At 56.3% G+C, this 15,048-nt stretch overlaps 1 protein-coding gene across 1 annotated transcript in view; it reads right to left on the reverse strand.

Moving 5' to 3' along the window:
* Positions 1-15,048, reverse strand: part of USP5 (ubiquitin specific peptidase 5) — a 122,266-nt gene that overhangs the window by 102,635 nt on the left and 4,583 nt on the right. The window contains 1 exon segment of the mRNA XM_075348291.1: positions 3,573-3,639. Within this exon segment, the coding sequence (XP_075204406.1) occupies positions 3,573-3,639 (67 nt within the window).

A 15,048-nucleotide genomic window follows, 5' to 3' on the forward strand; every position in this document is an offset into this window, starting at 1 on the left:
TGGAATGGAGGACGGACATGGCCGCCGCCATGATCTTCGTGAAGACCCTGGGAGCGGATGCGAGGCCGAAAGGAAGAGCCGTGAACTGGAAGTGATCCTCCGCTATCGCGAAGCGGAGGAACTGTTGGTGAGAGGTGGCTATAGGTATGTGAAGATAGGCGTCCCGAATATCCAGCGATGCCAGGAACTCGCCGATCTCCATGGACGCGATCACGGAGCGGAGTGACTCCATTCGAAACGGCCGCGACCTCACCGACCTGTTTAGCAGCTTTAGGTCGAGGACGGGGCGGGCGGACCCGTCTTTCTTGGGGACCACGAAAACGTTGGAATAGAACCCTCTGAAACGTTCCGCGGGGGGAACTGGCACCACGACTCCGGCTTGGAGGAGGGAGTCTATGGCGTGAAAAAACGCACGCGCTCGTGCGGGAGCTTCGGGAGGACGGGAGAGGAAAAAACGATTCGGCGGCCTTGAGTCGAATTCGATTTTGTAACCCGATGTGATGATCTCCCTGACCCAGGCATCCGCGGTCAGGGGGATCCACACATGCTGGAAGCGCAACAGACGTCCTCCCACTAGTCCGGCGCTGGAGCGCGCCGACCGCGAGTCACTTGGAGGAGCGTCGGCGGAAAGCAGAAGAAGACTTCGTGGGCTGGCGGGGGCGTGAACGCCAGCTTGGATTGGTCTTGAATGACGGGGTCCGCCTGTCTCTCGGGGGAGAGCGGCTTTTTCGGGCTTGGGGAGGGGAATTGAAACTGCGAAAGGGGCGAAAACGAGCGGCGGGGCGCCGATTTAGGATGCGCTTGGGGCGCAATTGGGGGAGAGATGTACTCTTTCCCCCCGTTGCATCGGAGATCAACTTGTCCAGTCTCTCTCCAAAAAGACGTTCCCCTAGGAAAGGCAGAGAAGTCAGCGACTTCTTAGAGGCCGCGTCCGCGTTCCAGGAACGGAGCCAGAGTGCTCGGCGGATGGCCACGTTGTTGCTGGCGGCCTGGGCCGCGCAATTGGCAGATGCCAGGGCTGCGTTGAGCAGGTACTCACCCGCGAGGGTAATCTGCGAGGAGATGAGGACCAGATCCGGATTGGCAGAAACTTCTCGGAGTCCGCAGCGTAGCGTGTCTGCCCAGGACATCAGTGCCTTCGCGACCCAAACCGAGGCAAAGGCTGGTGAGAGGGAGGTGCCCGCCGCCTCGAAGGCGGAACGGGCCAACCTGTCAATAGTACGGTCCGTGGGATCTCTGAGGGACGTACCGTCAGTGAGTGGAAGGACCGTGTGAGAGGATAGGCGGGAGATTGGGGGGTCGACCACAGGAGAGCCCGCCCAGTCCTTTTTAAGATCTTCTGGAAAAGGATAGTGTAGATTAATGTACCTGCTGCTGGTAAATACCTTGTCTGGCTGCTGTCTGTGGGTGCGCAGCAAGTCGGCAAATTCCGGGTGTCCGCTGAAAGTGCTCTGGGGCCGCTTCATCCGCTTAAACGAGACCTGGGTGCTCTGAGAGGAGACATGGTCCACTTGTACCTTTAGGGTCTGGTTCACTGCCTCCACCAGGCTATTCACCATACGCCGAATATCAGCCGCCTGCTCAGTGTCCAGCAGGGGAGCTGCATCGTCCTCATCATCGGAGCAGTCAGAAGGTTCCCGGGAGGAATGACGGGACGGACCTGGTGGTGAAGGTGAAACCTGCGAAGAGTCTGAAGACGAGACCTTACGGGTAAGCTTCTGCGCAGCCGAGGAGGTCCCTGCAACGGGGCTTACTTGCTCCGGCGGCGGTAGCGTCGGGTCTGCGGGCGTCTGAGTAAGCGACGGCAGCAGGCGCAGGGCTTGCGCGATGGTCCGAGAAGCCTCAGAGAGGGACTCTACGGACTGGGACAGTGACGCTAGCCATGCGGGGGGGGGCGGGACGCAGGGGCCTGTAGCATCTGGCGCTGCGGTCTCAGTAGCGTCGGCCGAGGGGTCCTGCAGGTGCTGCGCGTTATCAGAACAGACGGAGCATAGTGGCGCGTCCTGGCCTTGGGAAAACTTGGTTTTGCAGGAGGAGCATGCGAAGAATAAGGCAAAGGGGGCCTGCTTGGGACGGGTGGACTTAGTATTAGGCATGGTGAAAAGGATAAACTCTCCCTGGTGCTGCTAGGAAGGAGACAGGAGAGGGTTAACTCGTCCCTAATTAAGGGAAAAAACGCTGCCTAGTGAGGGCTACTCCTGAGGAGCAGAGCTTACCCCGGTCCTGTGTGCCGCCCACCAGTCCAGCAGAGGGATCCTGGAGGATGGAGCTACCAGAGATGCGGTGCAATATGGAAACGCCGGCGCTGCAGCTTCAGAGAAACAGCAATATGGCGAGGGGACGCTGGAGCAGGCTGGGGGAGGAGCGTCGATTCGGCGCGAAGAAACCGAAAGTAACCGCCTCCACCATCAGCCAGGGGGCTGCAGGGTGGGGGGAGGCTGGGCCAGACAAGCGGCGGTCACAGCGCTGCGGCGGGGGGCGTGGCTAAGGTGCAAGCGCGGCTAGGCCGAGACCGGGGACTAAAGTTAGGGGCCGGCCGAGGAGGAGGGCAGGGAGAGGGAACTGTCCTACCTGACTCGGCGGCGGAGGTCCAGCGATGGAAGCGGTGCAGGCAGGGCACCCAGCCCCTGCCTGTGAACAGTGCCCTCGCCCTGGGAGACGGCAGACTCCGGGAGAGAACGTGTACAAGGCAGGGAAGTGGACGTCATGATGGGGGAAGGAGCCCCCAGCAGCAGAGAGCAGCGGTGAGGGCCCGTCAAAACACAGCGCGCTGCCAATAATCCATCCCTGCTGAATGCCCCTGTAGGCCCATTGGGGTGATACCTCCGGGCGAATCAGGGGTGCCCACGACAAACCTGCCCACACGAACACCCCCGGGAGTGGTACCAGCGGGGGCGGACGGGGGAGAGGGCCCAAGATCTCAAACCCCTGCGACCCTGGGGAGTGGTACCGACAGGGCTGCGGAGTAAGAGTGACGAAAATACCTGCATAGAGAAAAAAGGACAGGTATGAGAGCGCTGAGCGGCGCCGAAATAAGAGAAAAAACGCAAAAAAGCAAGTGGCTGAGGGGGCCGAGACGGCCCACATCAGCCTCCTACGACACTAAGCTAAAAACTGATCTGAGCCCGCCTCCGGCTCGGGGTGTATACTGCTAGGGAGGAGCTAACTTTTCATGTCTACTTAGTGTCAGCCTCCTAGTGACAGCAGCATAACCCATGGTCCTGTGTCCCCCAATGAAACGATAGAGAAAATCCCTTTACTATTTTTAGTAAAATATTAAAAAACACTAAATACACAGTGCCTTGGCAGTTTTAGGGGTTTACTTTAGGGTCAATGGTGTTTTTTGTAAGGCCACATTCTCTGCTTATGCTGTTTTGTTGTAAGTTTTTCCATAGGACTGTGCAAAACACTACAAAGAAATATACCAGCAAGAACATGGGGGAACAGGATGAAAAAATGGTTAAAATCCACGAATTTTCACAAATATATATGTGAAGGCGACCCAAGTACCAGGAGTGGATCTGGAGTAGCCACAATGAGGGGAGTCATTACTTACAGGTAGAAGTTCTTACCTATAGCGAGACGGGTGGGCTTCTTACGAGGAGGGTCTCCTGTGTTAGAGCTGGAGTCTTCGGATTTCTATGGAAAACAGACAAGATTGGGGGATGATCCTGGGGTTCGGCTCTGCTCCCTGCCCATATCAACGGGGTAAATGGCGCACTATGCTACTATACATGGTGCAAGGTACAACTTTCTCAGTGTGAGGGGTGTTCACTAATTTATCTGCTGGAATATGAAAACAGAATGTTTGGAGAAAAAAAGAGAATTTTGTTTACTTACCGTAAATTCTTTTTCTTGTAGTTCCGACATGGGAGACCCAAACCATGGGTGTATAGCTTCTGCCTCCGGAGGACACACAAAGTACTACACTCAAACGTGTAGCTCCTCCCTCCAGGCTATATACACCCCCTGGATGACAATCTACCCAGTTCAGTGCAAAAGCTGAAGGAGGACATCCACCCATAAGTAGAGATAGAGTAAAACTCGGAATAACCGGAACTCTGACTACTAACAACAGCCGGTGAAACACACGGAACAAAAAAAACTGCCAACAGGCAACAGGGAGGGTGCTGGGTCTCCCATGTCGGAACTATAAGAAAGAAGGATTTTTGTGTACTCACCGTAAAATCTCTTTCTCTGAGTCTTCATTGGGGGACACAGGACCATGGGTTATGCTGCTGTCACTAGGAGGCTGACACTAAGTAAATAGAAAAAGTTAGCTCCTCCCCAGCAGTATAACCCCTGAGCCGGAGGCGGGCTCAATCAGTTTAGTGCACAAGCAGTAGGAGGAGAACCAAACAATCCTGGATAAAACAAGGTAAAAACTACGATCATCAGTCGTGTGACCAGTGGCATGGGAATATGGCCACTGGGGTAACCGGCAGGTAATATATAACAAGAAACACAAGCAGGGTGGGTGCTGTGTCCCCCAATGAAGACTCAGAGAAAGAGATTTTACGGTGAGTACACAAAAATCCTTCTTTCTCTAGCGTTTCATTGGGGGACACAGGACCATGGGACGTCCAAAAGCAGTCCCTGGGTGGGAAGAGAACCATCACCAGAGATAGGAAGGAGCCGCTTCCCCCTGTCGGGCTTGACCCAGACCTACAAGCACCTACCTTGATACAGGTGTGCGACTGCCGCCCGCAAACCTTACGCCAAGACTGGGCTCTACCAAAGCTTGGGTGTGACCCTGGTCAAAACTAGTAAAGGTATGCCGACTAGATCAGGTGGCGACCCAGGGGACCTGGCCAGTCGACGTCTGAAGTCCATCCGTCCAAGGGGTATCCCTTGCTCGGTAGACCGCGGCGGAAGTCCGTCCTTCGTGCGATAGCCTAACCATATGGAGGAATGGATCAATGTGAAATTCTGGCCCTTGGCGCCGGCATGCGCCTCTTGGGAACAGGTGGAAGGATGGACTGACTGTCGGTGTAACCGAAAAGTGGTGTCCTGCAGACCTAAAGACTGAGGGCTCGTACCAGCCCTGGAACGAACTAGGCCCTCATTTTGGCTGAGAGAGGAGACTAGAACCGAACACCGAACCCTAAACTCCTCTTCTGGAAGAAACAGCAAGCTGCCTTGGACAGAACGAAGGGTTCTGCCGGAGCACCCCCTTGTCCTGCTAGAGGAGCCGGAAAAGGGGGAAAAACGACAAGAGGGCTGTCCGCCCTGATGCCGTCCGTAACCAAAAGACGGCCACGAGGAGCCCACCTATCAAAACAGGTGGGAGCAGGGAAAAAAGAGTACCCTGAAGCGAAACCATCACTGGATTAAGGTCCCACGTTTCTAGTGACCGAAGATACCGCCGAGCCAGATGGACGCTTCCCTGAGTGGAGGCCGTGATCGAAGAACGGAAAGTGAGAGGACTCCGAAAACCCGAACAATCGAGCAGCCACCTAGTCGATACAGGGAAACGCGAGAGTGCCGCATCCAGAACTGACTGGAAGAAGGCCAGCAAGAAGGAGGGGAGGGAGAGAGAGGAGAAGGGAAGATGTGCTCCTCATACCACCGGGGGAGCTCTGTACGAGTGGAATTAAATCCTCGAGGAAACTGGACTCCCCAGCCCTCACCATTTGTCTGCAATCTTCTTGACAACAGACCTGACCGAGCCAGAACCCGGGATCCACTGGTGAGCCCGTTGGACTTGGGACTTCTGAGTCCTGGTAGAAGAGAGGGGCCCCGACACGGATGAACTGGGCGGTCTGGAAGGAGTCACGGGGCATCTGCGAGGAGTTGAGCAAGATATGTGAACTATGCTCACCTGGGCTACTCCAGAGCCTTCCTCTGCCCTGGTCCATCTTGAGAACCCTCAAGATCATGGGAAACCGCGGGAAGACGCACAAGAGCCTGAATAGGCTTCACGACCGGTCGAGGGCATCGTCACCTAGTCCAGAGCAGGTGGCACCCACGATGCCCCATTGACCTGAAAGTTGGATCGCAAGACCAATAGGACCACGACTGGAGATCTTCCTTCGCCGGGGAACCGGCTGGTGACTTCCCTGTTGAAGAGCCATTTGCCTAAGCGAGGTCCTTCTTGCCGAGAGAATCGGCCGTCCAAACGTCCACGCTAGGTATGTGGAGCCGAGATTAGCGAGTGAAGAGACCTGTCCCAGAGGAAGATCTTCTAGGCTACTTCCCTTGCCATGACACTCCCTGCATCACCCTGGAGGATGATGCACGTCACCGCTGTGGCATGGTCCGAGTGGAACCTGAATGGGCCACCCCGACCAAGAGAATAATTGTAAACCGGGCTAACCGGAGGGGATAAGGATACCCTAGCACGGGAGACTGGTGACGGTTGATAACACGCTCCCGAGGAGGAAAGGGGAGCTTCAAGGGACGGTTGTGAAAACTGGTCCGCAAGGAGGGGATTGACGAGTCCCCCACGAAGACGGAACCTTCCTGACTCCGTTCTTCAGAGTGGTCCGCTGGGGAGTCAAGGATGAATCTGGTAAGTGCACCGCCGCTATTCCCGCCACAGACTGCCGAGGGCTCGCATAGCAAAACTGATGGAAAAAAAAAAACGGGCGCGGGTGGCAAAGGGTACGCGGGACTCTGCGCCCGGTAGAAAACTACTCCTGCGTGAGGAGTAGCTACCCGTGGACGGGCTCGATACCGTGCCTAAGAGATGATCTACCGGGTAGGGATCTGAGAGGACTCCCTCCGGAAGCTCAGCTACCCTAGTAGCGAAAAGTGATGATGACGGTCTAAACCTCAAGCGCGGGCCCTTGAAGGGAGAACTCTGGTCCTCTAGGTCGTTTCTGGGCGGAGTGAACCTAGCAGCCCTGTAGCGTAGTATGCGCAGGGACAGTGATCCCTGCAAGCGCTCTCAAAAAAAACTGGAACGGCCCACTGTCCCGCGAGGCGGAGGGACTGTTGGAGGGATAGAGGCGCCCTGACGGGTGCGGCGTGAACGGACTGGGACCTAGCTGTAGGGGGACGATCCTGATGCGTCTGGCCAATGCCGGGAAGAGATGTACTCTTCCCTTACGTAGCCTAGGGGAGAGAAGTACTCTACCCTGACGTAGCCTAGGGGAGCAACTGGCCCCGCCCATCTCCGAAGGGCGTTCACGTACAGTCGGAAGGGAAGTCAGCGACTCTTTAGACGTCGATTCCAGTTCCTAATCCTGAGTCAGAGGTCTCGACGTGTGTACACACTGATACTAGAGGCTCAGGCCGAGCCGCAGTCAGACACCAGGTCTGTGAAGAGAGGGTACTCACGGAAGATGATAACCAGTCCAGGGTCGGCATAGGTGGAACGTGGTCCGCCGCGTAGGGTGTCCGCGGAGACCCTGCGGAGCGTCACGTTAGGGACGAGAAGCCAGAAGGAACCCAGGCGGGACGATTACAGGGTAGCGCGCCTCTTCCTTTCGGAGCCCCCCTTCGAGAAGGGGTAATGACAAGTAAAGGGACTTACCACTGGTAAACATCGTGCCCGGGACATAACCATGCTCACGCAGTCAGCACGGCGAACTCTGGATGTCCCCTGTAAGCCGCAGGGGCCCGCCACATTCGTCTCTTCAAGATGACATGCCCCCTCTCTCCGGAGCCCTTTGGGGGAATGATAATGGCAATAACACGACTTACCGCTGGAAACGCAGTGTCTAGTTGCTGTTCGTGATCAAACAGCGACTCCAGTGTAGCATGCCCATTTTGTCCGAAAACCCTCTTGGAGAAAGGCATAATGATACTGACAAGACTTACCGCTGGTAAACTTTGTGTCCGGTTGTTGTCAGTGATCACGCGGTAACTCGGCGAACTCTGGATGTCCACTGATTACATCAAGGGTCCGCTCCAAATGTCTTAAAGGAGACCTGCGTGCACAGAGAGAAGAGGGCTGTCCGTAGCCTTCCGGCTTGACTCACCATTCCTAGCAGGCTACTTGTCATGCGGCGAAAACATCCAGGTCCTGCTCGGAGTTCACCAGAGGTGAAACGCCTGGGCCATCACCCGAGAGGTCGAAAGGCTACCGAAGGACAGGCAGTCTGGACCTGGGGATTAAGGTGAAACCTGGGGGGCCGCAGAAGATGATACCTGGCGGGTCCGCTTCCGGCAGAGGAACCGGCCCCTGGTATGGGACTCACCTCCCCGAGGGGATTGCGCCAGTCCTGTGGATGATCTGACAGAGCGTCGGCCAGGGACGCAGCGCATGCGCACCAACCCGAGGAACGCCAGCGAGGGGATTTAGCCAAAACCAGGCGCCAACTATTCGGCAGGGGCGGGGAGCAGGGGCGTGCAGTGCCAGTGGCTGCGGTGGATGTAAAAAACAATTGAGGGAAACGTAGACCTGAGCTTACCGGTCTAAAAAAAAACAAATATCTCAAGCTGAGACCTGTAAGAGTTAATAAACTCAATCTACACATATAGTAATAACTCAACCCATGAACATAAAAAAAACCTACTATCGTTAAAAATTGTGGCTATTCTTGGGCCCATTTTTCCCTGATAAGGGATGCTGCAGCCTCAGCAATCCGCAGATCAGGAGTTTGCCCTGATCCTCTTTTTTTTTTTTTTTTTTTTTTTATTTAAAATGGACGCTGAGGGGGCTGGGGGCGGACCCAAGAGAGCGGGAAAAACTATCCACCACCCCCCTAGTGATGCCTGGAGCCGAGCGGAGGGCGGAGGCAGAGAGGCCGGCGGCCAATAGCGCTGCGCGGGAGGCGGGCCTGGGACGCCGAAGACAGGGCCGAAGCCGGGGACTAAATTTTGAAGCTGCGGCGGCGGCGCAGTAGCGATGCGGCGGCGGCGGAGTAGCGATGCGGATCCCCCCGACCTCGGATGTCGGCAGGGAGCTCCGCGGACGTGGCCCGGGTGCCAGGCGGCTAGGCCCAGACCGGGGACTAAATTTGGAAGCTGGCGCCGCGGGCAGAGGCAGCGCCGGCGGACCCACTCACGAAGCGGCGGCGGCGCAGCAGCGATGCGGACCCTCCCGACCTCGGATGTCGGCAGGGAGCTCCGCGGACGTGGCCGGGGTGCCAGGCGACTAGGCCCAGACCGGGGCCTAAATTTTAGCAGCCGCCCGATGACCGGATGGGGACGTGGGGGCGCCCGGTGAGTAGGCCCGGACCGGGGCCTAAAGATTGCATCCGCCCGGGAGAAGGTAGGAGAGGGTGTCCTACCTGAAGGGCGGCGTCGTATCTGCCAGTGTGCAGGCGTGGAGCTCTGCACCCGTGCCCCTGTGCTCCGCACACCGGATGACTGGCTGCGGCAGCAGGAGAAGAATGAGGCAGGCAGGCAGGCAGGCAGGGAGGTGGACGCCGGTGGGGGGAGGAAACCCCTCTGAAGTGTAGCAGCGCTGCGGGCCCCATCACACAATCCAGACGCGCTGCGAGGTCCAGTCCCTGCTGTATGCCCCTTGCACCCTTTGGGGTGATACCGCAGGGTGAATAGGGGGTGCTCAGTAAAGTTCAGCCCCGCGTGCCAACCCGGGAGTGGTACCGTGGAATTGGACGGGGGAGAGGGCCCGACGACTCAAGCCTCTGCGACCCAGGGGAGTGGTACCCACACGGGCTGCGAGAGCTGAGGTAGAGAAACGATACCTGTAGAAAAAGAGAATTACCACAGATGAGAGCGACGAGCGTCGCCGAGAGAAAAAATGAAAAAATAACGCAAAAAATAAAGTGGCTGAAGGGGGCCCAGTCGGCCCACATCAGCCTCCTACGACACTAAGCAAAAAACTGATTGAGCCCGCCTCCGGCTCAGGGGTTATACTGCTGGGGAGGAGCTAACTTTTTCTATTTACTTAGTGTCAGCCTCCTAGTGACAGCAGCATAACCCATGGTCCTGTGTCCCCCAATGAAACGCTAGAGAAAATGAATTTACGGTAAGTAAACAAAATTCTCTTTTTCTTTATCGTTCCTTATGGGAGACCCAAACCATGGGACGTTCCAAAGCAGTCCATGGGTGGGAATAAACCAAACTGAGAAGCAGGCAAAACCTAACTTCACAAATGGGCGACAGCCGCCTGAAGGATGCGTCTGCCCAAGCTCGCATCTGCCGAAGCATGAGCATGCACTTGGTAGTGCTTCGAAAAAGTGTGCAGACTGGACCACGTGGCAGCCTGACAGACCTGCTGAGCCGTAGCCTGTGCCTGAAAGCCCAGGAGGCACCGACAGCTCTGGTCGAGTGCGCCTTAATCCCTGGCGGGGGAGGCACCTGAGTACACTGGTAGGCATCGATGATAGCCGACCTGATCCAACGAGCTAGGGTCGGTTTAGAAGCAGCGAGACCCCTGCGCTGACCAGTGGTTAGCACAAAAAGTGAGGTGCACCGCCTAAAAACGGCGGTGCGTGACACATAGATTCGGAGCGCCCGCACCAAATCCAAGGTATGCAACGCCTTTTCAAAGCGATGCACAGGGGCCGGACAAAGAGAAGGCAATGAAATGTCCTGGTTAAGGTGGAAAGGAGACACCACCTTAGGGAGAAAGTCCGGAGACGGACGAAGAACCACCTTGTCTTGGTGAAACACCAAAAAGGGGGATTCCGAAGATAGCGCAGCCAAATCAGAAACTCTCCTGAGAGAAGTTATGGCTACTAGAAAAACAACTTTCTGTGAAAGTCTAAACAAGGGAACCTCCCTGAGAGGCTCAAAGGGGGGTTTCTGTAAGGCCGTGAGGACCAGATTAAGGTCCCAGGGATCCAAGGGCCGCCGGTAAGGAGGAATGATGTGAGATGCGCCCTGCATGAAGGTGCGCACCTGAGCCAGTCGGGCGATACGCCGCTGGAACAATACCGACAGAGCCGACACCTGTCCCTTGAGGGAATTGAGGGACAGTCCCAGCTGTAGACCGGACTGTAGAAAAGACAGGATGGTCGGCAAGGAGAACGGCCAAGGAGCATGGTCGGAAGAGCGACACCAGGACAGGAAAATCCTCCAAGTCCTGTGGTAAATCTTGGCCAAGGAAGACTTCCGAGCCTGAGTCATGGTGGAGATGACCTCAGAGGGAATGCCTGAAGCCGTCAGGATCCAAGACTCAAGAGCCACGCTGTCAATCTGAGAGCCGCAGAATTCTGGCGGAAGAACGGACCTTGAGAGAGAAGGTCTGGGCGGTCCGGGAGATGCCACGGCACCTCTACGGACAGACGGAGCAGGTCTGGGTACCAAGCTCGCCTGGGCCAGTCCGGAGCAATGAGTATGACTCGACGGCCCTCCATTCTGATTTTGCGCAGAACCCTGGGCAAGAGCGCTAGAGGGGGAAACACATAGGCCAGACGGAACTGAGACCAATCTTGAACCAGTGCGTCTGCTGCGAAGGCTTGAGGATCGTGGGAGCGAGCCACGTAAACCGGAACCTTGTTGTTGTGCCGGTATGCCATTAGATCCACTTCCGGAGTGCCCCACTTGCGGCAGATTGATCTGAACACTGACGGATGCAGGGCCCACTCGCCGCTGTCTACGGTTTGACGGCTGAGGTAATCGGCCTCCCAGTTTTCCACGCCTGGGATGTGGACTGCAGATATGGTGGACTTGGAGTCCTCCGTCCACTGGAGGATTCGTTGAACCTCCAACATCGCCAGACGGCTGTGAGTCCCGCCCTGGTGATTGATGTAGGCAACCGCTGTCGCGTTGTCCGACTGAACTCGAATGTGCCTGCCCGCCAACAGGTGGTGAAAGGCTAGGAGAGCTAGAAACACAGCTCTGATCTCCAGCACATTGATCGAGAGGGCTGATTCGGACGGAGTCCAAGTGCCCTGTGCTCGGTGATGGAGAAATACTGCTCCCCAACCGGAGAGGCTGGCATCCGTGGTGAGGATCACCCAGGACGGAGTCAGGAAGGAGCGTCCCTGAGACAGAGAGAGGGGCCAAAGCCACCACTGAAGGGAGCTCCTGGTCTGTGACGACAGAGCCACCAGCCTGTGCAAGGAAGATATCCGCTTGTCCCAACAGCGGAGAATGTCCAGCTGCAGGGGACGCAGATGGAACTGAGCAAAGGGCGGGCGGCACGGTGGCTCAGTGGTTAGCACTGCAGTCTTGCAGCGCTGGGGTCCTGGGTTCAAATCCCACTAAGGACACCATCTGCAAGGAGTTTGTATGTTCTCCCCGTGTTTGCGTGGGTTTCCTCCGGGTACTCCGGTTTCCTCCCACACTCCAAAGACATACAGATAGGGACTCTAGATTGTGAGCCCCAATGGGGACAGTATTGCCAATATGTGTAAAGCGCTATGGAATTAATAGCGCTATATAAATGAATAAAATTATTATTATTATTATTATTAAAGGGGACCGCTTCCATGGACGCCACCATCTGACCCAGCACCTGCATGAGGTGTCTGATGGAATGACGGCGGTGCCTCAGCAGAGAGCGCACCGCCAGACGAAGGGACTGCTGTTTGACTAAGGGCAACTTGACAAGTGCCGGCAGAGTCTCGAATTGCATCCCTAGGTAAAGAAGCACCTGGGTCGGGGTCAGAGTGGACTTGGGCAGGTTGACAAGCCACCCGAACTGAACTAGCGTGGCGAGAGTGAGAGAGACACTCCGCTGGCAGTCTGCACTGGATGAGGCCTTGACTAGAAGGTCGTCCAGGTAAGGAATCACTGCCAACCCCTGGAGGTGCAGGACCGCAACCACTGCTGCCATGACCTTGGTGAATACTCGAGGGGCCGTGGCTAAGCCGAAGGGGAGAGCCACGAATTGGAAATGTTCCTCTCCGATCGCAAAGCGTAGCCAACGCTGGTGTGAAACCGCAATAGGCACATGCAGATAGGCATCTCTGATGTCGATGGATGCCAGAAAATCTCCTTGGGTCATTGAGGCAATGACCGATCTCAGAGATTCCATGCGAAAATGCCGCACCTGAACATGCTTGTTGAGAAGCTTGAGATCCAGGATGGGCCGGAAGGAACCGTCCTTCTTGGGAACTAGAAAGAGGTTTGAGTAGAAACCGGAATAATTACCCCGTTGGCCTGCAGGGATGCCACGGCCTGAGAGAAGGCGGCGGCTTTGGAGCAGGGGGGGGGGGGGTGGACAGAAAAAATCTGTTTGGCGTGCTGGAAGAAAATTCTATCCTGTAGCCGTGGGAGATGATATCCCGCACCCACTGATCGGAGACGTGTTGCAACCACACGTCGCCAAAGTGGGAGAGCCTGCCACCGACCAAGGACGTTGCTGGCGCGGCCAGATAGTCACGAGGAGGCTGCCTTAGTGGCAGCGGCTCCTCCGGTCTTTTGAGGACGCGGCTTTGCGCGCCAGTTGGATTTACGATCCTTGGCAGCGGTAGTGGACGAGGCCGAGGGCTTAGAGGATGACCAGTTAGAGGAACGAAAGGAACGAAACCTCGATTGGTTCCTGCCCTGGACAGGTTTCTTGGCTTTAGTTTGTGGCAAGGAAGTACTCTTCCCGCCAGTAGCTTCCTTAATTATGTCATCCAGCTGTTCCCCGAACAGCCGGGACCCAACAAAGGGGAGACTCGCAAGGTACTTCTTAGAGGAAGCGTCTGCTTTCCACTCTCGAAGCCACAAGATCCTGCGGATCGCGAGGGAGTTAGCGGAGGCCACCGCCGTGCGGTGAGAAGCCTCCAGGATGGCAGACATGGCGTAGGATGCAAAAGCCGAAGCTTGAGAAGTTAAGGCACCCGTCTCAGGAATAGAGTCCCTGGAGAGGGAATGAATCTCCGCCAGAGAGGCAGAGACTGCCTTAAGAGCCCATACTGCCGCAAAAGACGGCGAGAACGAGGCTCCTGCCGCCTCATATACAGACTTGGCCAGAAGGTCAACCTGGCGGTCAGTGGGATCCTTAAGAGAAGTGCCATCAGCCACAGCTACGACTGTGCGGGCTGAGATTCTGGACACCGGAGGGTCTACCTTTGGGGACTGGGCCCAGTCCTTAACAACCTCTGGTGGAAAAGGAAAACGGTCATCTGAACTACGCTTCGGAAAACGTTTGTCAGGACAGGCCCTGGGCTTGTTGACAGTGGTGTGAAAGCTGGAGTGGTTAAAAAACATACTCCTAGGTTTCTTAGGAGAGGTAAACTGGTGTACCTCTACCAGAGAGGCTTGTTCCTCTGACTCTGGTGGATTGAGGTTCAGTACGGAGTTAATGGACGCAATCAAGTCACTAACATCCGCATCACCCTCAGACAAGTCAATGGGGTACATAGAAGTAGCGTCTGAGCCCACAGTAAACGAATCCTCCTCGCCCTGCACCTCGGCTCGTGAATCAGAGCCATGGGACGAGGAAGGAGAAGGTTCCCTGCGTCTCCGTTTAGGGGGACGGGGTCCTAGGACATGCTCTGAGTGCTCTGCAGAGCTCGGAGCCGCAGAGGCACCCTGAGAAGGGGGCTGATGCATGGACAGCAGTGTCCGGGACAGCTGCCCCATGGAGTCGGCAAAAGACTGGGAAATAGCTTGTGAAAAGGAAGCTACCCAAGCCGGGGGTTCAGCCACCGGGGCCGGAGCAGCCGGAGGGACCCCTGAGGAAGCTCCAGGCTGAGACACAAACATGTTAGCACAGGCATCACAATGTGGGTATGTGCTTGGCTCTGGCAGAAAGAGCTTACACGCAGTGCATATAGCGTACATGTTAGCAGCCTTGCTCCTAGTGACAGACATGCTGCTGAGGTGGAAGCTCTGCAGCAAGAATACACTCCTGTAGAATGCCCTGAGAGTGTAATAAAAGTCCACAACCGAAGGATGTGGCTTACCAGCCCGCTCTCTGTGTGCCCTCCGGATTCCACCGCTCAAAGACCCTGTGAAGCGTCAGCCTTCCTAACAGTATGCAGCTGCAGCATCCAGCGCCGTCCAGTGTAAGAACGCTGAGAAAATGGCGCTGGGAGAAGGAGGGGGGGCGTGTATAAGCCCAAGAGCGGGAAAAACGGAGGGCAGAGAGATACAGGGAGAGATACAGGGGAGGGAACATCTCCCCAGAGAGGAGTGCCCTCCCCTCTGCTGGTCGGGCGGTGGGCGGCGCTGTATGCAAAACATGCAGAGAAGCCGAAACCGAAACTAGGCCCAAACTGAAGCCGGGGCCTAGATTTTAAAATGCGGCCG

The sequence above is a fragment of the Anomaloglossus baeobatrachus genome, chromosome 5 (assembly GCF_048569485.1).
Source record: "Anomaloglossus baeobatrachus isolate aAnoBae1 chromosome 5, aAnoBae1.hap1, whole genome shotgun sequence".
Classification (NCBI taxonomy): domain Eukaryota; kingdom Metazoa; phylum Chordata; class Amphibia; order Anura; family Aromobatidae; genus Anomaloglossus; species Anomaloglossus baeobatrachus.